The sequence below is a fragment of the Dromaius novaehollandiae genome, chromosome 5 (genome assembly GCF_036370855.1).
Source record: "Dromaius novaehollandiae isolate bDroNov1 chromosome 5, bDroNov1.hap1, whole genome shotgun sequence".
Taxonomy (NCBI): Eukaryota; Metazoa; Chordata; class Aves; order Casuariiformes; family Dromaiidae; genus Dromaius; species Dromaius novaehollandiae.
In genome coordinates this window covers 70,849,501-70,876,632 of record NC_088102.1, presented here as the reverse complement: position 1 = coordinate 70,876,632, position 27,132 = coordinate 70,849,501, and the positions used below count along the sequence as shown (strand labels likewise).

The window sequence follows — 27,132 nt, the reverse complement described above, 5'->3', positions numbered from 1 at the left end:
ATTTAAATTTTCAAAATTAAACATCCAGATGATTAATGTTCTGCTTCTGGTCATTCAAAAAAACCCTCTCACTGGGCAACACCAAGCAGTTCAACGTTACTGTACACTTGCAGCCCCCTGGACCTACAAGTAGGGTTTTTTCTACTTACCTCACTTGTGCCAATACACCTGGTAGGCATTTCAAAGTAAGCTTCTTGAACTCAGCCGAAGTCTAGCTGCCTTCTTCGAAACACATTGGAAGTTCCTGTACTTTTTTATAAAGTATCCCTGTGACAAGAGCACTCAGTATCCAGTGATCAGAGAAATCTAAGCTCAGTTCCCTCTTTCATCAGAGATGACTGAAAACTTGCCCTGACCTCCCAAGGAGCGCACCTTTCTTGCCTGTTGAAATGGTTCTGCTTGCATGTCGGAATTATAGGTTCACTGAGCCACAGAAAAAGAGGAATCATCTTTACTCACCAACCTGGCAATTACAGCACAAACAAGAGATGGAAGCATTCTAGCTCCCCTTGCTACAAAGGACAGTCTGTGTGTCAATAGCCAAAATGCAGACTTGTGAATCTTGAGTTAGGGAGATGCCTAGCAATAGCGAAACCCTTAATACCTTAATTCCTCTGGAGGATTTTTGAAGTCTTCCTTGTCTTCAGTGTTTTCTCTTGCCTAGTTTAGGCAGCTCCCCCCCGTGTCCAGTTTTCACCATAGGTATGGAGTTGAGGTGTTAAACATTAGCAACATTAGCTGTCCTGACTAGCACAACAAGACTTTTGTCCCTTTGTGGCCTAGGGTCAACACTCCAAGATCAGAGAAAGGTTTTTGACAGTGCTCAGCAAGAGATCTTCAAAAACAATTTCTTATTATGTGCTGAAGCAATGTTCAGTCAAACTTCCTTCTTTTCCCTACTCCCCATTCCTCAATCCCACTACTGGGAGGAGTGAGAATAACTTCATTAACATCCGTCCTTCCAAGTTTGGAGTGATCCTGCCCAGGAAACACAGAACAGCCAAAGCCATGAGGTTGAGGAGAACCTCTGACAGTTCACCTGAAGGCTGACAGCTTGTTGAATATAAGCCCTTGCAAAAGGCTCTTAATCTGATAAAGCATGTGTACCTTGCCATATATAAAGTAATGCAAATTCCAGAAGTTAGGGGTAGTTCATTTTTTCTCTCCTCATCATCATGGAGGAAGAATGTGTGCACAGTTTTGTTTTCATAGCATTTGTTTTGGTTTGCTCATTTGCTTATATTGCATGCTTCATACTTAAGTCAAAAAGGACAGTGCTGATTAATTGTTCCCTTCTTTTGGGACAGAAATGCTGAGGTTTATGACAGTTCTCCTAGAGATGTGCAGAGGCATTTGTTCCACATTTTAGAGAGTGCTGACTGTTGCACAGATATATTTTATTCTCATGACAGCAATAATTGGTAAAGTAAGGAATTTTGCTATTAGACTTTCCTCCATCCTCCTCTAGTTCTAATGACAAGAAAGAAAAGAAACAGAACAAGAAAAAGGAGCCAAAAGAGTAACTAAGACTGATTTCCTTTACGGTCCTTATGAACAAGTACCCATGATTTAATGATAATTTTATTATTTCCATTAAAATTACATTCTGCAATTAACAACAGTCTTGGCCTGGGAAGAAGTATTCCGTTCCCTCCCAAGCCAGTCTCCTTGTGGACATTGACCAGAGAGGGAGAGCACCGTATCCTCCTGAAAAGCAACCCATCGCTTCTGAAGACTAAGCCACCCGTTACTTCAGTCTTGGAATCAGGTACATTGTGTTAGGCAAACCAACTGAACACAGTTAGTGACAGGGTAAAGAAAAGAGCACAAAACAGGTGCAACACCACCTTGTTCATCTACATGAGACAGTAGAAAGTGAGAATGGTCCCACAACACAGTTAAAAAAGCTAAAGGCTTAAAGACAACAAGATGATGGAGCCGTCTTCATCAGTGTTTTGCCAAGTGCTATGTCCAGTTTGGCATCTGTAACATCGATGTAGCAAACGACAAGACATCAGGAAATGCAGTAAGGGTAATACTCCAATAGATGACGCAGTACATGCCCTCTTGGGGCATGTTTTGAAGGCACATCATCCAACAGAGAAAGACCAGCAATGTACAGGCCGATGTGTGCCTATGGGAACGCAGCCCACTGAGTTCTGCTGGTTGAAAGGTTAAATTTATTTAAACAGTTGCCTAAACCCTAACACTTCTACAACTGAGTTAAATTTGTCCTCAGCTCAGATAGGAACACCTCATACTCCATGGGCCAAAAGTCCCCAGTCCTCTCCACTTAACAAACCATTCATTAGTACAGAGGTTCAAATAGAATTAAGCTTCAGGTATCCACAGATTAATTACCCTTTCGTTTCCTCAGTAACCCATACAGGGATCCAGGGTACGGACTTTCCATGTTTCTGTCTCTTCTGACTATCAGTAATTGGTTCAACAGCACTCAGAAGTATGGCACTGTGAAAACTGCTTGCAGAGACTCCAAGGGAAATTATAAATCTGCAAGTAGCCCAGAGGCCTTCACCGTAAAAGAGATGCGCAGGGTATTGGCATTCCCAAAGAGCATGGCATGCCAAGCTGTCACATCCACTTGCCCGGGGAAGGGAGTAACCTGCATTTTGCTGGTTCCCTACCTCAGCTAGGGTCTCTTCCAGTTTGGTCTCTTCTCACACTTATTTCTACAGAACTATTGCCTGCATCTCCTCCCCGTCACCCACATACATAATTTGGACTCTCATGTTCCCCCTCTCCCTCTTGCTTTGGGCACTTCTATTGCCATTGTTAATTGCGTATAGATATTTGAAAATGTAGCACCAACACAATTTCTTCTTATTGCCTCCCCATCTCAAAAAGTCCTGTATTCTCCGATTTCACACTCTCTCAGCTTTCTTAGCTCATTCATAATGACAGTCATCTCACAAAAAACTCTTAGATAGAGATTTTCCTCCTATACACTCAGTAAATGAAATATCAGCAGACAGAAAGGTATCTGTTCCCTGTCTCAAAGCCAATTCCAGCTTGGTGGAGCCTCCTCCATTCTACTTATCCATGTAAATCAGCACCAGAGAAGATGAATGAAAGAAACATGAGAAGAGTTAAGAACACATCTTAAAAAAAAAAAAAAAGTCAAATTAATTACATTCGTCACTGGAATTAAGCTGCGGCCTCTCCCCACCTCTGGCTTAGCCACCTCTCTCTCCTCTGTGAGGTATCTTCACGGTGATGACCACAGGAGGCAACAAGGGTGGGGAATTCCTCTGTAAGGATCCACTGCTTTTTATTTATGTAGGTAAGCATCAAGCCAGAGTTCCCCCGAATCTTTCAGAGAGCTGTCAGGACATAAAGAGAGAAGCACATTTCCTTAGAAACGAGATAATGAGACATTGGGAGTGAGGGGGAGATTAAATTCTAGGGAATACAGCCCCATGGGCAGAACTGCCATGTTTGGGTTGAGCTAAAGAGACCCTCAGACACCAGGTGATTTAGACTACAGCTCCTCGGAAAGACAAAGGAGGAACAAATCCCTGGGCCTACACAAAACAGACTGGAGGGCTAAAGCAAACAACTCAAGCAGGACCACATGACTTTTCAAGGGAATACAAAATGTCTGTGGGAGGAGAGAGAAGAAAGGAAGAAAAAAGAACAAACAGCTGCAAGTTGAGGCTTTTCTCTACGACAACACCTCTTTCCCTGGAGCTTACTCAGAGAGAAAGGCACCAGACGTAATATCCCACGGACAGAAAGCAGAGCTGATGAAAAGGAGCTCCCCATTAGGTCACTCCTGCTGACACCTTCCGCCTGCTGTTGCTGAAACCAGGACTATGGCTGAACAGTTTCCCAGTCCCTTTCCATAGTCATCTATGCTATCTCCAGCCATTCACAGAATTCATCTGCGAATCAAGCTGGCTGCCTCTCCCCTTCCAATGTCCACTGCTTGTTCACTCCGCGATACCGGACAGCCCTGCACCTATGGAACGCTGGGGGTTGACACATACTGCACAATGTCTGCAAAGGCGGTGAGCAACGGTTTGCACTGGTACTCAATGCCATGTTTGGCACACAGGGACTTCACCAGGGGGGCCACCTTCCAGTAGTTGTGTCGAGGCATTGTGGGGAAAAGGCTGTGGAAAAAGCATAAGGTGGTATCAATGGCATCAGTTATCACCCCACAGAATTCCTGCCCCTCTTCTGTGCCTAAAACCTACAAGTGTCTCGACCTCCCCTGGTGACTACGGCCATCAATGCTGTGCAGCAGTCCCTTCCTCCTCACTTCACTCAACGCTAACCAGGAGGCTGCGTAATTCTCGCTCACTCCCGTGCCATGCTACTCACATCTGAAGTGGTGTTGGTGCTCACCAGTGCTCCAGAAAGTTTCTGCCCCATCACTTGAGGTTCCCACTCCATTCCCATACAAAGAGCACAGAGTTTACCCACATTTTCCTTGTATTAGCTGATAGAGAGATGGGGTAGGCTCTTCAGGCCTAGAGTAACTAGCACACCTTGAAATTCCCTTTGCTTCCCCATCCCATGCTTCAACTCACTGGTGTTCGATCTGGAAGTTCAGGTGTCCACTAAACCAATCATTGAATAAGGAGTGATGAACATTACAGGTTGCCTGGAGCTGAGGGAAAAAACAGAGAACACTTAAGCGTTGTTCTAGGAATGCCCCTTCCCTTGCACTTGTCAGACACGATGGTAAACAAGTACTAGTTCCTTATGATCACCTGCCTTCTGACTGAATACAGCAACTGCAAGAGTTACAGGATCCAGTCAATAAGAAGGCCATGCTGCAATACACGATCACTAGGGACACAGTTTAGGAGAACAAATTTGACTTCCCCAGTAAGGTATGTCGTAACAACCATGAGAGTCTCTCCTGTGTGCAGATCCCCTCACACTTCTCACTTAAAAAGCTGAGCAGTGGCTTCAGAAGCAAAATAAGAGAAAGCATGAAAAAGAGCACGGGAGAGATGCATCCTTCGTGCATGGGAAGATCTCTATCTGAAGAGCATTGCAGCATCTCCAGTTCTTTTCATTGGGACACTTCTGTTCAGCATTTGAAACTTCCATCTCACTCCTGCACCTGCTTTCTTTGCACTAAAATCAGTCATTTCACAGAGTGAGGACAAGCTGCTTATGTTTTCCTCTCTCAATTCCCATCATTTCTGTGATCAGCTGTCTTGGCCATTATGTACCCTGATCTACAACTCCTCCCACCCAGAGTCACCCCTCTTTCGAAAGAGGAGGGTCTTACCTGGGTGGAGAACCAGTCCACATTCTTATCATAATCGATGTGCATCGGGATGTGATTCATTTGTGTAACCCAGACAAACCAGTTACTCTCTATGAACCTGTGCATACAAACACACACAAAACCATCACTGACCTTATACTTGTGCCCTGACAAGTCAGTACAAAATACTCATCCAAGCTAGTTGTCACTTGATAAAATGAACACCAGGAACCATTGACCAGCACATCAGGCTTACACAGACCTTCTACATTCTACACAGACACTTTTTACCTTCTAAAGACACAAGCCTGACAGAGAACAACCTCTGTCTTGCCATAAGGCATAATGGGAGAGAAGAATAGTGAGCAGATGGGAAGGATAACCAGGGGGCTGCAGAAGAATTGACATGAAGGATCAATGAGAAATAGGTAGAGGAACTGGAGGAATTATAATTTGAATGATACCTGACTAACAGAAAAAGGCCCAGGATACCTTTCACCTCCAGTAAGGGCAAGTAGGTGAGAAAGAATCGGATGTAGAAGGTCAGCATCCAGGCCAGGTCCTACAGTGCAGGCAACAAATAAGACTCAATTAAGAAGAAGAATTAGTGGCTCCCAAGTTTACCATCCTTTCTATGCGGACTCCCTTTAAAACCTCCCATAATACCATTTATTGGTAGATTTTCCTCCACAGCCCCATCACGTGCAATCTGACACACAGCCACTCCCCAGCCATCCCTGTGCACTTGAGTTATCCTGTGTCTTATGAGCCCAACTTAGGTCAAACATTAGTGAGGACATACTCTGAAGCACCACATTTTGTCCGATTCTAAAGAGAAGGAAAACAATGCGGGAAGCAGAAACCTAGCTAGTGAAAGGGATAAAGTGCCCTAATCTATCTCCATCTCATCTTCTTTGCTCCTCTTTATATTTCTTGTGGTCTCTTATTTTCTTCATGATCATTTTCTCCTGGCTATCCCTATTGCCAGACAAGACCCCCCCACATCCCCCCACATCTCAGAGAAGAGATTTCTCTTTTGTGCATTCCTCCTGAAGTCTCTAGAAACCACACTGTTCCTCAAGACTCTGTATTTTCCCCAAGCAAACTCTCTTCCTAACAACTCTGAAAGTCCACTGCATTTCCCCTTGCTCCACTTCACACTGAACTGCTGCAGAGGTTGGTTCTAGGCTACCAAAAAAGGCCCAAGAGCATAAAGGAGCAATGAAAGAGAGCTCTCTCGTGGAAGGTAAATGGGGCAAGACCTTTGCTATGGGGGAGAGCTGGCTTTTTTTGGTGAGAATCTGCAGGTGAGACCACTTAATGTTGGAGTGAAGGACTATGAAAAATGGGACCTTACAATTCCACCAATTCAGAAAGAAAGCTACTTGATTTTAATAAATCATTTTCCAGGATGGAGGTGCATTGAATCCTGCTCCAAATACCCCTGATTTCTTTTCCCATTCCCCCATGACCATAAGTTCTTCTCTTACTGTTTGCAGAAAACAAAAAAGAGTGGCCAGACTGCCCTTTCTAGCTTAAACTGGACTCTAGGGTTATTTGAAGTACAAATTCTGCATCGACATCAACATTGTAAAAGAAGTGAAACTTCCAGACACTCACATACACTCACCACCCCTGGGCTGAGGCAGAACATCAGAAAACACCTTTTGTTACCAATTGTGAATGCATCTTTTTCAGAGGAGAAGTGCTGAGTGGAAGGTATCCTCTCTCCCACAGCAAACAATATTTCCCAGATTATATACCCACCCTCCTGGTCAGAAAGAGAAGCAGTGATCAGGTACAAATCTCCAAGTTTCTCCCAGCAATGTCCCATTTCCTGCATTGACGCCTATCCATAAATCTATAAAAAGTCACCATTGGCAAAAGGGAGCTGACTTACCACCCACTGTTTCCGCTGTACCACAAAGTAGAATATGTACCACTGGAAGTAAAGAGGCACCAGAGCTGGGGGACCGACTAGAGTGGAAAAAAAGATTGTAGAGACATTAATCAAAGTGAGATGAACTGGAGAAGGAGAGAGTTGAGCAAATGCTGTTCATAGAACCACACAAGGGTAGAGTTACTCACTGATGAAGAAGTACTTGTGCTGGTGGTTGTAAGGCATGAATTTCTTCTTTTTTACACCAAGCTGTTAAAATAAGCAAGTTACTCAGGCCACGAAGAGAATTAAAAGACCCACACATTCACTCCTACCTACTCTGTCAAAGAAAGGCATACTTGGACACCTCCTAACCTTTGAAAGACATGTCCTAGCAAATCATGCCAGCACCCATCATGCCACTGGCTTCATCGTCCCCTGGAACTTCCCTCAGTGACTTCCATGACAATTTTCCTAAGGAGACTCCTTACTCTGCCTTGGATGCACAATACACTGGGTAGTCCGTTGCACCACAAATAATAGCAAAGTGCACTGGAAGCTTTTCTCCTACAGAAGGCACAAAAGCCTCATTGCCAAAGGCAAATCATTTATTACTACTATGCCAATGCTACTACAAAGCTGAAGCCACAAAGCCACAAATACCAGAAGACGCACAGTGATATCTGGTAGATATCTAAAAGGCCAACACATGATCATTCACTTGCATGACCAAGTTCCTCTGTGCTGTTGGGATTAATGCATACCAGTCAGTAGACCATGAACGTCAGCATCTCACTAGGGTTCTGACCAAAAGGATGCAGCTCACCCAAACCACGATACTGGAGTTCGTGTGACAGGAAAGTTTTGCCACGCCCTACAAAAGCTTTTTACAGCCAATCTATAGCTGGCACTAGCTAGACTTCGTTTTCATGGGTCAGGGTCCTACACAGAGGTCTGTCCTCATGCCACCAAGAGAACTCAAGAAAAAAAGTCACCTGCAACTTCTCCCCATCCTGTTAACCTCCTTCATTTTCCTCTTCTTTCCGATTCCCCTCCCTTGCTTGTCTGCCTTGCTCCTCCATTGCTTATAAAGCGTTGATTTTTCTTTTTTACTCATTACCTTAATATTAAGGCTGTTAACACATATTTACATGTACCTCTTCCTTCTATGCCACCTGTCAGAAATTGTAACTCTGAGTTTAGGGTTTTCATTTTTAGTCATCTTTTTGTACTGAAACATTTAGACTGCAAAATTAATACAAGTTTTATCAAAACTATTTTGCCCCGTAGGTCACTCTAATCCAGCAAGCTCTTTCTACCTTGACCCGCACGGCAGCACTAAGCGTAAGTTCTTTGTTAGCTCTTCTAACAAAAGGATTCTTATCGCTTATGCAGACGGAAGTAGGAGGCTGAAACTTTAGCTTAATTTTGTTCTCTTGACTAGTCAGTAGAGTAGCTCCAAAATAAATCAGAGGAACAAAGTGCAGGATTGGAGGTGTCTTTGACGCACTTTTCACTAAGCCATGTCCATTCCCAAAGATATTCTCTGTACATGCAGTAAAACTAGCCGGGCTCCTCATAGTGAGTTCAAAACAGAAGACTTCCAGGAAGGAAGGTTTTCAAGCAAATGTCAACAGCCACTTTCAAAACCTGAAAATATCCCATTAAAATGAGCAAGACAAAATAATTTTTGACCTTGTTTTGCAAATAACAATAAAAATAATCAAGCAGCTTCAGTGCTAAGCAATCCTCGTAAGCTATTGAAAGATACTATCTCTAAACGCAAGCGTATTTTATTAGATGACATACACCAGATGTGTAGCAGAGCTTACACCCTAGTCTACCGCCATCTTGACAATCCCTCTTAGCTCTACAGTCCAGTACCACATATACTTTCACATCACGTGATCAAGTCTGCTGAAGACAGTGAAAACGCTACATGCTTAAATTAAGCATATGCAAGATACAGGCTACACTGTTTTGGGAATACATGCTTGCAATATCTTAGTGGACTTGCTTTCAACACAGCTGCCTAACACACTTGAATCGAAATTTGTATGAGGTACTGGGAACAGTTTGCTGCCAACATAAAGCTACAGAAACAAAAAACCCTATACTATTAATAAAGATGACAATGTCTAGAAGTCCCACCTACTTGCAATTAGTCTCCAAAGCAGACAGATGAACATCTACACATTAAACTCTATCCAGAGGAACGGGGGTGAACAGATTATCCTATTTCCGAGACTGCTGATTTTTCAGTGTTTACTGTATGAGCTTAAGAGACCATGTTGCTGCCTTCCTTGAGGAACTCCATCCCATCCCCGAACCTGGCCAAGCCAATTCTAAATAGCACTCCTCTTCTTAACGTCTGGGGAGTTGTTACCACAAACCACATGATCCTGCCCCTTCCTTTGTGCTGCTTTTAGCAATCATGCAGCCACAGAATAAGCTGAGTCTGACTTCAAACTAACCCTACCAAAAAAAAAAAAAAGAAAAGAAAAAAAATCACTTTCAAGTTGGATCAGCAGCCACAGGAATATGAGACTGGATACGAGAGAAGGGGCAGGAAGGGATGGATACGGACAGGAAAAAGAAGACCATCATGAAAACAAGAGGGCTAGATTTTGATTCTGAAAGCATTTTCATGACTCTCTACTGTCAAGTATGAAAGTCACTGTGTTGGCTTTAGTGTGCTTAACTTAAGGTGTGTGAAGATTCGTCTAAAGTTAAGCGTATGCCTGAACTATTTATCCACATAATGCAAAGCCAAGAGTTAAAACACGCTGCACATCATGCTTTCAGATCTTCAATTTCAATGCAGATCACGGCATTGAAGCCAGGTGGCAATATACACTCATATAACTATTTTTCTGTAAAGAACCAGCATGTGCTAAAGCTATTCAACTGATTTCAGAGGAGCTGTACCAGAAATAGAGTTGAACTCCAGATGGGAACTGGTCTGACACCCACTCAGAGACTGCTATCACTGAAATAGCTTGTTTTGTTCAGTAAAGATAAGAGTTCCATATAGCTCTTGCTTGTTATCCACTGCTTTGCTTCCCAAAACACTACAGTTAGTCAAGTCATCTCAAAGTTAAAGAGAACAACTTGCAGTTGTATCCTCATCTAATTGCAAGCCTCCTATCAGAGATATATGAATGTGTAACTGTGACAAATCTTTCATTCTTATTTTATAACATAGCAAAAATAACTTTTATTGAAAATTTAAGAATATAAAAATCTCGAAAGTATTACTAAGGAATATTAGGGGCTAGTGGAAGGTAAAATAGCATTATATAAAACAGTAGGTCAACTCAAGCAGTGTTCATTATAAATCAAAAGCCATTCTCTGGATGTACTTCTAGCTTTACAGAAACAGTTTTTAGGTTTTTTAACCTTCAGAGTAAATCTGGAAAATTTCAATCCATAGCAAGATCCTATCAGGGCAAGAAAACATTAAAAAACTGCTGAGATATTAAGTGTATGGAAGCTAGTGATGCATCGGGATCTTGTTTCTTCTTTTTTGCAAAGGGTATTAATGTCAAGCAGTACTTTCTCAAAACTACTGAAATACTGAGGCAGCTCACTGACCAAATCACCCGGTCACTGGTCTCCCAGTTCTCTGAAACTTTCTGAATTTTAATCTTCATGCTGTAATCTCCCCAGACTTCACTAGGACTCACCTCTACAGAAAGCGTCTTTCCCAAGGCAAAAAATAAGGGGTGCATGTTAACGTCAGGGTCCTTCCGGAAGCAGTTGGGCTTAGCGTGGTGCTGGAAGTGGAGGTGGTTCCACCAGCTGGCTGGTGCTCCCTGCAAGAACGGAGGAGAACAGAGTGGCCAACAGAAGCCAGGTCTTACACCCTTGGGCCTCCCTCCCTAGCAGCTCCACTGCTTTCCCTTCCTCCTTCTGCCGAGGCAGTTTTGGACTGCAAAGTCTCCCTCACCGGTCTCTGGCAGCCACTCTCAGCTCTTAACTCTCACCTTGAGATGGCCAATCACGAACTTGTGAACCCAGTGGTTCCATTTGGACTTGCTAAAGACCGAAAGGTGTCCAAAATCATGCTGGAGCCAGCCAGCCTGGGCCTAGAAGGGAAGAGGAAAAAAATGCTGCTGGGAGAAGAAAAAGAAGAGTCGGGAGTCTTTGCACCCGGAAAGGTGTCCCTCCTCTCCGCACTCGCCATTCCCGCTCTCCTCACAACACACCCCAATAGCGAGAGCCGTTTCTGCTGCTGCTGCAGAGAATTATTTCCACTACCAATACCCGATCCAAAAAACGCATCCAAGCTACACGAATGAAGTCCAAACTCAGCCTGATGACCGTTAGTCCCCAGTAGTTGTTTTCGTGGGGAAGGAAAAAAAAAAAATTTCAGAAAAAGAAAGGTCACAGTGCTAAGAAACAGAGCACTTATTCTCTTACAAATTGAGCTCAAATCTACAACAAAGTATCCTTTAAGGAGCAGCCTGCCTCCTCGGAGTACTTGTAATTCCGGGGGGATTGCAGGAGGAAAAGCTGGGGCTTTCAGAGCCGCTGTGCCCTCTAAGTAACCATATGTTCCCATGGGAACACAGCGCCTTAGAGACCTGGGAAGCACAGCTTGGTTTCCAGCACGCCAAGAAGGCTGCGAGTAAGGAGGGCGATGGAAAGCAACAAGTATTTTTGAGCCTGCTCTGCTAGAAAGCACGTCCTGGTGCTGTAACTTTGCCCCTTCGGTGGAACCCAAGGAGCAGCAGAACCACGGGGAGCCCAAAAGGGTCAACGCTTCCTCAGCGTTTATGGTAGTACGAGCTTAAATCTCAAAGGACCAGCTTTGGGCATTTCTGGGGCTTCTTTTTACCGCTTTCACGACCTAGCTGCTCACCTGGACGATGCCTAGGAGCACCGCAGAGAAGAGAAAAGGCACTACGGATGATCCAAAATACCAGATGTTGAGCCAGGCTGCAACATCCAGCAGCAGGATGTGACAGAGATACAGGATGAAAAAGGCGCAGTTGGGGTTGAGAAGGCCCATCTTCTCAACAGTTGCACGGAGTTCACGGAAGTCTTCTACCAGCCTTTTCTGTGGGGAGACCCAAAGCTGTGTAAGTGCTGGTCTGAATATGCCCCAGGAGCCCTACGAGCAGCTCAATTTCCCCTCTAAAGGGGTTACCGGGGCAAGAGGGAAAAGCTAAAGGTCATTTAGAGGCAAATCCACCGTAGCTATATTATGATCCCTGAGTAGGCAAATGACTTTGTGACACTGAAGAGTTTCTTTAGCTGGTTGCATTTACCCTCTCGACTCCCACCCACACGGTGATGGATGCTGCTGTTGGAAAGAAGATCCTTGGCCAATCTGATTTACCCCTGCATGTCTCTGATGCCGGACAGACCCTCTACTGTGCCCTGGTCCCACGCTAAACAGGGAGAGCTGTAAAACAGAAGGTGGCTAAGAGGCCCTAAAAACCCAAACTGGTGATGACATGAAGTCAAGGGAAAGCTTCAGACTGACAAGGTGATTCCATGACATCTATCATTTTACATATAGGAAATTCGGGCTGCCAGTAAGGGAAGTAAGCAGCACAGTTTCAACCCAAATACCAAGTTTTTAAAAGGCACTTACGTTCTTGCTGGGCTCAAAGCTGGGTTGATCTGGTGCTAGTTCCCCAATCAGTAGTGGGCTCATATACTTCCTGACCAGTGCCTTGTCAAGATGAAATGCTATAAAAGGATCCTGAAATACAGATGAAGGAGCAGGATGAGAAAAACAACACATTTGGGGTGGCAGCAAAGGAAAGATATTTCATGATATCCTGCACTCAGCAGGAAGCAATCCAGCTAGCAGAGCTGGATAGACCCTTCTCTTTTTTTTTTTTTTTTTTTTTTTTTTGCCACAGATCTTACTGCTTTCTTCACACCATAAAAGATTATTTGAAGCTGAATTCTCTATATCATTTTCTAGCTAGATGCTGTTACATACAGGTCACCACTCTGAATCTGAAGTTTTTCATTTCCCCAAGATATATCATCTCAAACTCATTTTCTTCTGTCTCTATTTCCTCTTAAGCTTCCATCTTATCTGTCCTCAGCCCCGTACCCTGCAACAAAAGTCAGACCAGGGAGAAGGACAAAATAATAGCACTAAAACTGAATCAGCTAGCTGAATGGGACAAATAACAGGGGCGAGAAGGAAACAGTTCCTGGGAATTCACCCACGCCAGGCTCTCAAGAGCCCCACGCTGTTGCAAAGGTGTTTCCTTGGCAGCCTCACCCTCCCCTGTCTTCCCAGCTTAGTTCTGGTTTCTTGCTAGCTGCCTCCTGTCCTCCGTCTGCTTCCACTCCGCGCTCCTGAAGAGTCCCCTAATTATGCCGCTTTCTTCTTTACTGTTCAAGAGCTCCCACTTACTGAATCAGTTCCTTTCACCATCTAAATGAAATGCCAGTCTCCATGGCAGCCAGGTTATATATACATGACCAGCAGTGATCGTTATCACTACATTTAGTTTCCATCTCACCACTGAGTCCAGCTTCCCTGAGCACCCAGGGCAATTTGGCATCTAATTCCTACCAGTCGCCCATTTATTTCCTGCTTATTTCCCTGCTGATGTCCACCTCAGCACATACTTTACAATCTCCCTCGGCTTCAAGGTGCTTTTTTCTCTTTTTCTGAGCCAAGAGCTGCCACTGCACTGGTTCAGTAAGCCTCCTGCACTAGGTGCTGTTTGGCCCTGCAACGACCAGCTCATCTTTACAAGCTTTTTTGAATGAACTGTCCCTTTAAAAGGGCTCTCATCGAGAAACGGGTTTTAAAAACAGCTAATCCAGCCAGCTCCGGCTCAGTCGCCTTCATACTTCAGCAGATCTAGCATCGTCTCTGCTCGGAGTTATCTGAACACAGGAGGGAAGAGGAGAGGGGGATTTACATTTGCGTTTTCTCATTGGAAGAGCCAAAAAAGAAAAAAAAAAAGTGGGAGGAGTAGGGGGGAAAGCGGGAGGAGCATGTGGGCAGAGCATCGGCGGATGGTACCACAAGTTCGGACCAATCATTACAAAAGCGGCTGTAGAATCTGGCAGCACAATCGCGATGGGAGGTTGAGGGACCTCCTGCTGCACCTTCTGGAAAATACAAACCCTGTAGTGGCACACAGCGAGTGCAGAGGAATGGTGCTCTTTCTTTACTTTCCATCTTCCTGCCTTTTTTTTTTAGGAGCCCGGTTCTTCCCATTTCCTGGACAAAACTATGCAAAACGCTGGAATTTACTCGTCTCGGTTCAATTCTACCCCAAACAGCGACGCAGATCCTAACACCTGAAGAATGCAGCCGGTTGCAACCCGACCATCTAACGTTCACCCCTACATACCAGCGGCCCCCAGGACCAACCCATTTCTGACCAAGCAGTGGAGACAGGGCTTATGAAACATACGTGGTTATCAGGACCTCACGAAGGACGCGTATATACACGTATTATCTTGTGCTTTCCGCTATATGCCTATTCTGAGCTAAAGAAAAGCACCAGGTCTCAACTTCCATCCTCTTTCTGGCTGGCAACTAGCACTAAAAGGGACAACGTTAAATTGATACGTAGTCCCTCAAAAAGCCCTGCAGTTTCAAAATCCCACGCTCTTGAGTCCAAGTACTAAATTCGGAAAAACGCAAGCATTTCCGATTGCGAGAAACCCAAGCAAGCCAAAGAAAGCCGACCAACATCACTCTACGCTCCTGCTTGCGATTCTAACAAGGTTTACTTAAGTTTGCTAAAGTTTACTTTAGTTAAGTGTTTTCAGACAGGGCCGATTTTTTTTTTTAAGATCAAAACATGGCTTTAGTGATATTTCACACTAGTGTCATCTCTCGGAAACATTCTGCAGGGTTTTTAAGGTTAGAGGAAGATGATCGCGTTCGCGTACTTGCCAACTGTAACTATCCGGGTGTGTACCGGCATAACTACGCATGCCTTCGGTGACAGCGACAGCGTTCAGCTCTGGCCAGACCAGTTCAGGCCAGGCACGTACCAGATGCAGCGGAGGAGCCCCAGACTCAACTTGCATTTAGCGGATATCTTGGCACACGTGAACTAAAACTCCTGCAGCTGAGCGCGACTGCTCTTTGCTCGTCAAACACCGCCTCGTCTCCAAATACAGCTCGCCCCCCGCCCCGCTTTCCGATCCCGAGTCACCTTCCCAAACTCCGCGTCCCGCCACTCCCCCCCCCCCCGCCCCGTCGCCCCTCACCGTGGCGTCCTGCCCGGCGTAGTGGCTGATGACGCGGGCGCCGCCCGGGTGCCGCCGGCAGAAGCGGCTGATGTCGTACACCTTCCTGTCGATCACCAGCCACCGCTCCTGCGACGGCGACGACTCCGGCCCGCGGCCCGTGCGCAGCCCCACCTCGGCCCAGGTGAAGCGCCGCGGCCCGGCGCCCTCCATGGCTGGGTGCTGCTGCCCGCGCCGCTCCGCCGCCTTCATTGACGAGCCGTTCCGCCCGCCCGCCTCTCATTGGCTCCCTGCGCGCGCAGGCCCCGCCTCCTCCAGAGCCCCCCGCGCCCATTGGGCGTCGCTCGCCCGGCGCCCGCCCCCTCGCCGCCGGCGCGCTGCCGCCGTCGGGGCCGGCTGCCTGCGGGGGCCCTGCAGCCGCCCTCGCTCCTGCGGATGCGGTGTCACTGCAGCCTCGGGGCTGGACGGCGGCAGCCACGGAGGACAAGGAAACCTGGAGCCCCCCGGCTGCCCGCCTCGCACCTTCCCGCGGCGATAGCGGCGGGCCGTAACGTACCGGCGCCGCACCCACGAGCCCTACGGCGCAGAGAGAAAGGGACGCCGGTGGCACCCTACAGCCCCCGTCCTTTTGGCTTGCTTCGTTGGGCTTGCTCAAAAGGTGGTTTGAAGCTAAGGCAGTTGAGGGGTTGTAAGCGGCGTCGGTCAACGCCGACGCCGGTGCTATTCAATCCCTTCAGTTGTGACGAGGAAAAGGCGCCTTGAGCCCATTTGCTGGCTATGTCAAAGGGGGGAGCAGCTGATATACTGGAGGGCAGGGAAGGGTGCTCATTCAGAGGGTCCTCAGCAAGCTGGAGGAACAGGTCAACAAGAACATGAAGTAGTTCAACAAGAGCAAAAGCAAAACCCTGCACGGGGGAGGTAAGAAAACCAGCTCAGAGAGGGGCCTGCGGTGTTGGAAGACAACACGGAGAAAGATCAAAACAGCAAGCAGCCAGTCCGAAATTACTTCCTAGTTGAATAGGACAGAAGTTAGGTGGTCAGCATCATGTGCCAGGGGAAGACCCACCCTGGAAAAATGATATAATTCACCCATTCAAGAGTGAACCAGGCAAAGAGAAAGCAGAAGAGGCCAAGGTAGCTGGGCCAGCAATAGAGGAACGACACACAGATGCTGTGGGGCAAGGGAGGAGATGCTGGGGCATATTTCAGTTCCCGTTGCGTGTCCCAGTCTTATAAAAGTGTCCTGTTAAGGTCACTGATCCTCCTCTGCTCATACCTGAGCATCTTCTCTGTAGGCCAGTTTTACAACCTGTTTCTCACTTCTGGCCTGCGGCAAATCTTTCCCTCTCTTCTATCTGTCCCGCCTCCCCCTTCAGCTGCCGCAGCATCTTCTGTTCCTGTGGCTACATTTGGATGCTGCTGAATAATGGTAGAAGAGTGAAATATGCTGAACTAAAGGGACGGACCCATCCGTGCAGGACTTCATCCACGCAAATCAGGAACGGACATTAGAACGCCTGTCTCCGCGTTCAGCTCTCACCTGGCCTGGAGGCTTGGAGCTGCGGGAGCAGTTAGCTTGTTTTTCTGGCAGCAAAGTCTCCTTTCTGAACTCTCAGCACCGATTCCAAATTTCCTTGCTTCATTTTTGCTCACGCCTTCAAATCTGACCTAGTTACGGCAATTCTGTTGAATGTAACCATGGAAACCAAGAAGCACTAGACTGCATCCCTTCTCCTCCTGAGCATCACCCAGTCACTACAGCAAGTCTTTCTAGGTATAGTACTCCTGCAAAACACTGGATCAGACATCTTTTTTTCTTCCCTTTATCCAAAACTAAGGCCTCAAGTAAGACATCTCATGCATATTTGCACTGCCATCCATGGATGAAAAGGTTCTCTCCTGATCTCAACAAAAAAATAGAAGTTTCCTTGTGCATTGACTGCTGATCATCTCACAAACGACCATAAAAGATATTAATGAATAATATTTAGCAGCATCTTTTTAAATTTCACCATTATATTCAAACTGGTGCAGTAATGATTTCTATAGGCTGATTATCCATTGTGCAGAAAATAATTGTCGTATACTTAAGTGATATTTCCAAATTGATTTTTCTTCATGAATGTAGCGGGGGAGACGGGTTAGTTTTCTTTTTCCTGTATACCACATTTAAAAAAAAAAAAAATCTAACTTTTAAGGGATTTTTAACAATAGTCAGAAAGCACCAGAGCCTGAAAAACTCTGCACTTCTTTGTGACCCTCATGTGGCTCCTCTCATTTCAGCAGAGCCAAAAACTAAAAGGGGCGTCAACACCTTACTAACAGGCTTTCCGACAGGCATCGTATAACACACCTTGGGAATATGCTCAAAGCTTCTTCTGATATAAAATCTGTGACTTTGTTTCTTTTCCCTCACTAATAATTCAGCCCAAGATAAGACATCCTGGAGGCCACTTGAATCACCCAACTCGAAGCAGTGAAAGGTTTACTGTCCTGCTAGACATTACGGGCTACGTTACAAGCTGCTGTTTGTCAATAGTGGTTGGTTCTCCTGCACTTGCCATACTCAGGATCTCAATGGCCCTCACATAGGCAAGAATGAGGTCTTTGTAATAAAGGCTGCAGGGCAAAACCAGCTGCCATTATACACTCGCTCCCATCCTGCATCCAGCTGTGCCGATTTGCATTGACAGAGAGCCAATCTTTGTTGCAAAGCAATTAACTACGTAAAACTAGACCTGACCACTCTGCTTTTCCAACAGCATTACTTCCTTTCAGTCCTCTGGCCCGTTGTTTTACCTCCACCGCTTCTGTTCCTGTTTCTCCTTGTTCTCACGATCCGGCTGCAACTCGGCTTCACCAGCCCAAGCTCTCAAGGATCCCTGACCACCTGAGGGGAGGTAAGAGATGGTCTTCATCTCGCTCCTCCGGCCTAGTTGCAGCTCAGTGTTAACAGCCCAGACCACTGAGGATCACCAGAAGCCAGAGAAGAGAAAATAAAAACTCCTTATGTCACTCCTCTGATTTGGCTGCGACAAAGTTTCAGATATCAAAGCAACCTGCATGATGAGGGGTCACTAAATACCCCCGGGGTGGTGACCAAGACAATAATAAGGAGAAATAGAAGCGATGGATTGAAAGTCTTGCAACCTTTGTCTTACCAGCTCATAGCAGGAAAAACGAGTGAGAATAATAAACGGATTGGTGGGGACTGAACCCATGGAAACTAGGAGATTTTGAAGGGAAACTTGCCAATGCTGGAAAAACAGTTTAAAATAGCAAAGCGTAGCAAGAAGAGTCACTGCTTGTCTTTTGCTCAGCTGAAGGAAAGATTAAGATGCAAGGCACGTGGGTGTTCAGCCAAGAGGCCAAGAACGGGATCAAGGCGTTAAGGGAGAATACGTTAGGATCAAGAGCTGAGGAGCCGGGCAGAATGAAAAGCTGAAAATGTACCAAATACAGCCTGTAGCCAATGCAATTCAAACAGCTGCTCTGATGAAGCCAACGCAGGAGGAAGCTATCAATTTCAGCATCATATCCCTCCCAGGGGAGAGCTTTAAACTCTTGCAATACACTGTTATACCACTGCTTCCTCAGCCTTAAGATTTATAGGAGCACTGGAAGGATGAGCGTAATACCAGAAAAAAGGGTAGGCACTAGAAAGGTTGCCTTTATCATTTTTAGCTACAGCACTATGGGGAATGAGCTGCAATAATTGAATAATTTGGACTAGAACTGTTAGTTTGGGACCTGGTCTAATTATAACTATTTGTTTGGACAGCTAACACTTTAGTTAGGCTAACCATAAATTCTTGGTTTTGCATGTGAGGTGTGTTTCTTCAGCCCACCTAAACTGCATGGAGTGTTTGGTCTAGCGCTCTACCGAAAAACTGACTGTTAAAATGTAGGTGTAGCTATTGTATAAGGCCCGAGGGAAAGAATGAATATATTACAGCGTGGGCGACTGGATGAAGACAGTGATTTGGGAGGAGTTTACTTCTCGCCAGAAAAAGCAACCAGGAATCAGTCTATGTAAGGATAAAGGAGAAGAGATAAAAATAGGCAAAATTTTCGTCCTGCGTGACTCAAGTTAAATTGAAGCCTGAGATTAGTAACGGAGAGAGTGAGGCAGTGATTTTAGAGCTGTTCACATTTCAGTGCAAAATCTGAGGAAAGAGAAAAGGAAAGAAACCACTGACGCCAGCTGCTGCTAACAGGAGAACGTAGGGAAGATGGGCATTTCTTTATAAATCGTTACAAATGAGATTATCCTGACCAAAGGCCACGGACTTGCCATGTCCGCTGTTTCCTTAAATCAATAAGGTACACGTGGTCATGTGCTCGGCTTCCCCGGCATCCAGGCCTTTCTGCACCCTGCCTGTGCTAATCCCGGACCCACGGTGGAATGTGAAATTCTTGCCAGCAATGGCAGCACAATGGGACTTTCTGTTGGCTTTTTTGTTGTTGTTTGCTTGCTTGGCTTGTAAAGTCAGCCAGCTCTCAGCCAGCGTCCCATGACTAGAAAAAAGTGTCGCCAAATCTCTTTAGAGCACCAGAATATGTCAGGGGATAATGTCACAGGCGCCTTTGATACAACGTTGTCTTCATTTTAAAGACCATAAAATGTGTGAACTCAATGACCAGTCATTAGCCAACTCTAGCAGCGCATGGTCGTGAGCTACGTAAGAGGCCAGAGGAAGCAAAATGACCAGTACCACACAGAATATCTGAAAAATCTGTATCCAAAACTACGTTTTTCAATAGGCATTGTTCTGATTAGAGTTGCATTCAAATGCCATGGAAGAAGAATGCCATATAAAGAAGATTCAATTGTGATTCTAAGACAATCATATCAACATTTCTTTCCAGAGATTTTGAAGGTCAGAGGACCCTTAATGGTCTAATGATCTACATGATAAGAAACAGAAATCCATCCATTTATCAACCACAGTAAGTAACATTTGATTAAAACGTGTTTCAAAAAGCCTGTAGCCTGGACTCAAACATTATGCACTAGTACTCTTAGTATATATTCTGCCTTCTTGTCTCAAGTTTGTGCCTTACAATTTTCATTTGTCTGGTTTTGACTTGCAAATATTAGTTTTTGTTTTATGGGTCTCTGCTAGGCTAAAAATGATTGGTTCTGGTATTTCCTCTCCGTGGAGGTACTTGTACCATGTAACCAAGTCATTTCCTGATTTTTATTTTCCCTTTTTATAGCCTAAAAAAAATTGCAGATAGACTCCAATCAGCAGAAATCTTTGTTGGGGGGTTCCTCGCACAACTACACTTTAACACTGCATATTCCATACCACATTTCATCCACAAGTCTTTACGTGTCTGTAACTAAATTTCCAGGTTAACAGACATGTTGACACACAAAAAAAATCTTGCACAGCGTGGACTCTCAAGGACCTAGATGGCAATAAAATGAACCATCCCAATACTGGGACCAATTTTGAAACACAGCAAGGCTCCAAAGGTGGTAAGAGACTCTCAAATCTGTTATGAAACTATAACCCTCCTCTCTAATTATTATTTATTAACCTCATATTTTAGTGCCAAAAGTCTTGGTCCTGGCACCATTCTACCAGGTGCAGTATAAGTAGCTGTTCTTAAAGAACATTCAATCAAAGTATAAGAGAGGAGATAACATATGGGTATTTGCTGGCTGACGGGACAACAGAAAGCAATGATAAGACAATAGCAGTGATAAATATTAGCAGTGACATTTAAATTCTGAATTGGGCTCACTGTCGCTAAGATGCGCTGTTCTTAACAAGCTAAACTTCTCACGGGCTTCATGCTACCATAAGAACAAGAGGTGAAGTAGCTTAAGATGCCTAAGGCACTATGTAAATGGCAAGCAGTATTCCCAAATTAATCTCCAGATGGAAAGGTGGTGAGAGATTTTATTGTGACCTGGGATTTCATTTTTAATATAAAATTTATATTCAGTGTGACTGCAGACCGAGGGGCCCAGAGAAATAGCATCAACGTGCTAAATTTGCTTACGCATGCATACATTTTAAATTCAGGAGGGAAAAAGTCTTTTCCCCTCCACTTGAAAAAGGCAAATGGAATTCTTTTTCGGTGTATAAAGAGTTATGAAATGTTCAAAGAAAGATGGTGCAGTTCCTCCTTCTTCTGCAGGGCCATGATAACCTCATGGCACGGATTACTAGTTTTGTTTTCTTCTGGGGAGCAAAATTCCACCCTGAAAGCCTGAGCCAAAGATTCAGGCTTCATAAGTGAAAAATTATAGACAGTAGTTCCTGCTTACCTCTGGAGAAACTACTGCTCATCGCTTATTGCCTTGGATGTCTTTGTGCTTGACTCCCCTTCCTGGTCCTCTGATGAGGAATTCCCCATGTTCTCCAAAATTCCCTTCGTTGCTCATCTGTTCCACTCAGTGACAGCAAAACGCGTTTTCCTCCTCAACACAGTTAACCGATTCCTTGTCGAGCAGTAGAAATTTATTTCAGGAAGAGCTTGTGCCAGCACCTGAGGGGTGGGAGAAGCTGATTTCTGTTATTAAAGCGATGCTGCAAAGACCGCTCAGTTCCCTCGCGTGCAGCTCCAGCAGGTCCCCTTTCCTCAGACCCAGGCGGGACATCATTCAAGCCGTTTCCCACTGCGTTTGAATTTATGATTCACCCATCTCAGCCCATGTTCAGAGCTCCTCAGCCTTTCCCTCCAATGAAAGGGAGAGAACAGCCCAGTGCCCCTTTAGCAATTACAGAATAGTGGCAGCCGTTAAACTTCCCACAGTGGCAGCCGGTAATAGTTGGCACACATTTCACAGCAGGACTTCAGCAAAACATTGAAAGCTCTTCCACAATTGGAAATATTTCTGGAAATGCATGTTGATGCTATTCCCTCTCTCTCTCCGGGACCCTTTGGTCTGCAGTCACACTGAATATGCCCTGAACATGGCAAAGTCGTGTTACCAGTAAACAGACATAAGCACTAGAGAACACAAGTCCACTTCAAAATCTACCTGGCCATCTATGTGGATGGCCATAGAAAGTGTAAGCACCATGACTGCAAGCCAGAAAAAGTTACTTCCTCTCTCTCTCGTTTGCACTCTAATGAAAAAAACAGAAAAACAAGTTTATAGGTTTTCAAGGAGCACTGGTAGGACACTATAAAAATCATCCTCCAGGTATCAGTAGGGCTTCCGATCCTTTCTGAAAGGCACATTAAAAAAATCTTATCTGGTGTCACCAACTCCTACCTAAAAGGCAACAAAGGGATAAAAATGCAAAAATTGTCTTTTCTATTCATTTTTTAAAATTGTTTCATCGGGATCTCAGGTTTTTTGCCTTTACATCAACAAATCAATGTGCGATACAGCATGGAGATACCCCAACTACCCCTCTGGGAGCCATGCCGACCCATTTGCCCCGCTCCTTCCCCAATCCCCGCTAATCCAGCAAGATGGCCTTCACTTACTCAAGTTAGCTCGTTACGCCGCATTTCTGCGTGTTCTTCGTACAAAACCTCTTTGGCCATGCCCTTCTTTTCCCCTTTTCCATGCTTTCCTTCCTGCTGTCTCTCTCATCGTTCTTCCCCCCACCCAACCCATCCCCACGTACCCCATTAATCTCAGGGCCTCTGTGTCCCTTACACAAGCTCTTTGTGCTGTTTGAGCCACCCCATGCAATAAGTGCAGCCTTTCACCTAATTGGCCCCAGAACAGAGTCACTTCTCACTGCCCCGGCTGTTTCGTGCCATGGGAGCCCAGTGAAAACTAGAGCAAGGGCGGCATAAAGCCTTGACAGTGGTACAGGGCGAGTTGCATAAGGATGATAGCGCTGATTTTTTTGATAGGCTCCTTTCAACGACTTTTTGCAGTTACCTCAGCAAACCCTCCAGAACATCAGATGAAAAGTTCAGTGGGTAGAATTTATATCTATCCAAAATGCACCTGCTTCCTTACCACTTCATCTGTCTTGAGAGAGAAAATGCTCAGGCAATCATCCACTTCTAGCCCAGAGTTTACATATGTAGCCTGTTCTGCTTAGGCTATCCAATGCTTTAAGGTATCTCTTCTGAAGTGTGAGCTTCTGTGGACCGATGTCAAGCTTTTTATATACAAAACTCTGCCTGATTTCAGTAGCCCTAATACATTTCTTTTATGGACCAGTCGCTTGATGGCCTATGACCATAAATTGTACCATGAGTTACAAATAATCTATATCTTTATCTCTACAAGGTCATAGAAAATCATGGCTTTGAATCTAGTTCTAGACACAGAGGACACAACCTTCAACTAGGACACTGAATGAGCAAAAATTTTCCCTGGGTTTGCAAATTCGGTTCCTTCCCAAAATCTGGCTTTGTAGAGGATCCCTCCTGCTTTCTGTCTATCAGTAAAATATCGTTAGTGAAGTATTAAAAAAATGCATCCTAAGATATCTAGTAGTACAATGTTTTCCCACTCCCTTCACTGCCTTGGTCAGTGGCCCTCTCCATCTTGTTAGACAACTCTATCTTCTTCATCTTTGCCATCTTCTTCTATGTAGAATCATAATAATATAGAGGTTGGAAAGGACTTCTGGAGGGCTCTAGTCCAACCTCCAGTTCAAAGCAGGGCTAATGTCCCTCTCAGCACAGTCGCAGAATCTATAGAACCAGATCCTTAGCTGCTCTTAAAAAGAAAATCATCAGGATCCACCAATTTACAGTTGTGGAGGATTTTACTTTAATGAAGCAGCAGCACAATAGACACTGCAGGGTCTTTGTTCTGAACTGCTACTAGAAGTGGAAATATTAGAGTAATTCACATCCCCCAAGAGATAGATTATAAATTACATCTGAAAAATAATAATAAATCCTTATATGCACTGAGCATTGATTTTCAAACTGAGGTTTGCAGACTGCTTGGAGTCCATGGACCACCGCTTAGGGGTTCAGCAAGGTTAACTGGGGACAGATAACTATTGCCAAAACGTTTAAACTCACTAAACATGGATTTCTCACTGGGAAACGTTTAAGAGACAACAAATCGAAGCAGCAAGCTATTGCAACACAGAGCTAGTCAATATGAATTTGACTGCCAGGCCAATTTCCCATGGGATTTTCTTCCACACAAGGAATTCCCAGAACTGAAAGCAGCTCTCCCTTCTTTCCATTCCACCAGACTTGCACAAAGACTTGGCATGAGCCACAGATGTGGTGCAAGGAGAGTATTGCAGTATTTCTTAACAAAAAAAGCTCAGAACGAACAGACTTTCACTGTGAGAAGCCTTGTTTCATTAGTGCTCTAGCCTGAAAATTCAAACAACGAATGGCAGAATGATGACGCTGTACCTGCGAGCCGAAAAGCAGAGTGTCAGTAGATATCTCACCCAACAGGATCAACGGGGAAAGAAAACGCAAGTGTCTCAGAGTTGCACCAAAATCAAACATATTCTGGGATATTATTTAGCCCACCTCTTTCTATTTTCCTTCCTTGATGGAGCTGTCTCATAAGAAGAACTGCAGAATGCAAAAGGTGGAGAAGCAATGATCTGAAGTAAAGGGTAGGGTTAAAGTCCGTGGCAGGATACATGACTCTCACCACTGTTAAGAGTTTTGTTCTTTTAAACGTGATTTCTGACTTCATTGCATTTGGAGTTCTTTTAAGTGCACCTTTAACACTTAAATTCCTGTGCATTCCTTCTACCAGGCAAGGTTTGGTAATAAATACTGAGCTCCCTTCCAGAAAATGAAGTAAAATGCGCTCTATGAAATAAGTTTGCTGCATTTGCAAACACTGAATTAAGTGACTTAACAAACAGTACTTTATCAAGGGGACAAAGGAAAAGCAAAACAAAGAGGCTGAAACACATTCAGCAGTTATTCCTTTCCCAAAGTGCAACAATAATTAACAACCTCCTACCTCTGACTTCTAAAGAAGCGATTACTAGGATGTTTGGTTGCTCAGCAGCTCCTGTAGCAAGATCTCATTGATAGTTTATTTTGCTTATAGGATGATTTTGCAAAGGATTTTGCACAAAGAAAGTTGGAACAGGCTTACGTGCACAAAGGTTTTTTTAGGAGGGTTCATAGCTGACGGCATACATTGACTTCAAAGTTAACTTAGAGGGGGGAAAAAAAAAAAACAAGGAGGGAGGTGAGAAGAAGAGAGAGGAAAAGGAAACCCTCTTCCCAGCGGCCAGCCAGGGAGAGAAGCAAAAGGGTTTTCCAGATGAGTGTCCTCTCCTGGGCATCCTCGCCAGTGGAGCAGGAGCATCCTAGGACATTTTTCCTCACAGTAACTATGTGGTTTTTCATCCAGACCTGCTCAAACTCACTACAGGTTATTTCTGCCTAAGAGGCTATTAGCACTGACTGGAGCATGCTTGATCAGGTGCAGGATTTGCATGCTGATTGCGTGTGCAGCTTTCTGCAGCAATATTACTGGGTAATGTATATTGGATATTTAAATAACTTATCTACTATGCTATCTACTAGGCTCTAAAGTTAAGAGAAAAATAAAAGCTTTTTCAAAATATAAAAGCTACAAGGCAAAGGGTGAAAAAACAAGGTAAGAAAGAGTGATTCACATATCAATGGTGATCAATATCTAGGAAAAACCGTAGAGACAGAATAACGTTTCAGAAGTTACCAGTGCAAGGCAGTAAGGATAGGAGTACAAGGGATGCCACAGGTTGCAAGTGAAAGACAGGCTGCAGCCCTGCAGCAGGACCACCCTCAGCGTTGCAAAGGTTAAAGCATCTCAGGCGCTGCGCGACCACACCTGTGGGACTAAAATCCCCAAATTCAAAGGACGCAGCACAGAAAGCGTGACAGGGAACTTTTCCACGCTACTGATACATACGCTGAGCTTCAGGTCCACCTTAACACAGCGTCTTGTCTGATGTTTATCGTTACCCTTGTCCGAGGTCTATTTTGAACGGAACTAAATAAAACTAGCAAGTCTTAGGAAAACATTCCTTTCATTCCTGACTTTCGCCACCCCACGTCACAGGAAAGGCTGTTAAATATGGTGTTTAACGTCCTTTAGTGCTGTGCAGCATTAAGATTGGACAGGAGCAGAAGAAACTTAGGGCGTGCTTTGGCATGAGGGCACCACGAGGGGATTCTCACTGCTACAGCAGGGATGTACGTTCTTTTATGTCACTCTCCATTCCTACAGCCTGCGTAGGGACCCCGGATGACGAAAAGGAAAGGAGTAAGAACCCTGTAGATCTTCAGCTCCTTCAAGCCAATGGCAGCAGGCAGAAACGGAGCACCCCTGTGCCTGCTCTAAATTATGGCTGGGGTCTGGACAGGAGCACAACAGGACTAGGACCGGAGGCGCTTCATGGGTTCACCAAAGGAGGTGGCCCCATATGCTATGTACGAGCTCCCTCCTTCAAGCAGTGGGATACGATAGGCGGTTAGAGAGCAAATAATCACTGTGAATTAAAGCATTTGATGGTTAACCGTATGAATTCCTTCCCCTGCCTTGCAGGACCATCTCAGAACACAGCGCTATTGAAACACGAGACAGGCGAACGTCTGAGCTACGGAAAGGCGACGTTGCTCCAATCCTGGCATTTGGTTGTGCGACAGAAAAACACTTATGTGCTATAACTTTGGAGGTGCAATCTGTGCCCCAGCATATTTGAACAGCTTGCATACAAAACCTGCTTAGAATCGGCCAATGCCACTACAGAAAGTAATAATAAATCCTCCGTTAATTGATGCAAAGCAGTCACTAAGCAGGGACGCATTTCAGCAGGAAAGTCCTGGGTGATGACTGCCTTGGCCTGGAGAGCTGCCACACACATCCTCAGGCACGAGAAGGACAACAGTGAAAGTGCCA

General features: G+C 45.0%; 1 protein-coding gene across 3 annotated transcripts in view; it reads right to left on the bottom strand.

The window, feature by feature from the left end:
* Positions 1–1,563: 1,563 nt before the first annotated feature.
* The window catches only part of LOC112991696 (acyl-CoA (8-3)-desaturase), a 29,269-nt gene continuing 3,700 nt past the window's right edge, over positions 1,564–27,132 (bottom strand). The window contains exons 1-12 of one of the 3 annotated variants that reach the window (XM_026114362.2): positions 15,336–15,618; positions 12,727–12,837; positions 11,989–12,186; positions 11,111–11,212; positions 10,811–10,939; positions 7,334–7,394; positions 7,146–7,222; positions 5,710–5,807; positions 5,267–5,363; positions 4,554–4,633; positions 4,008–4,133; positions 1,564–3,341 (exon numbers count right to left, since the gene is read on the bottom strand). In XM_026114362.2, coding sequence (XP_025970147.2) covers positions 3,290–3,341; positions 4,008–4,133; positions 4,554–4,633; positions 5,267–5,363; positions 5,710–5,807; positions 7,146–7,222; positions 7,334–7,394; positions 10,811–10,939; positions 11,111–11,212; positions 11,989–12,186; positions 12,727–12,837; positions 15,336–15,566 — 1,362 coding nt within the window. In that variant the 5' untranslated portion in view covers positions 15,567–15,618 and the 3' untranslated portion in view covers positions 1,564–3,289. Of the gene's footprint in view, positions 3,342–4,007; positions 4,134–4,553; positions 4,634–5,266; positions 5,364–5,709; positions 5,808–7,145; positions 7,223–7,333; positions 7,395–10,810; positions 10,940–11,110; positions 11,213–11,988; positions 12,187–12,726; positions 12,838–13,727; positions 13,747–15,335; positions 15,619–27,132 lie in introns of those variants that run through there. The other 2 variants (XM_064513304.1, XM_064513303.1) reach the window with 2 other exon arrangements.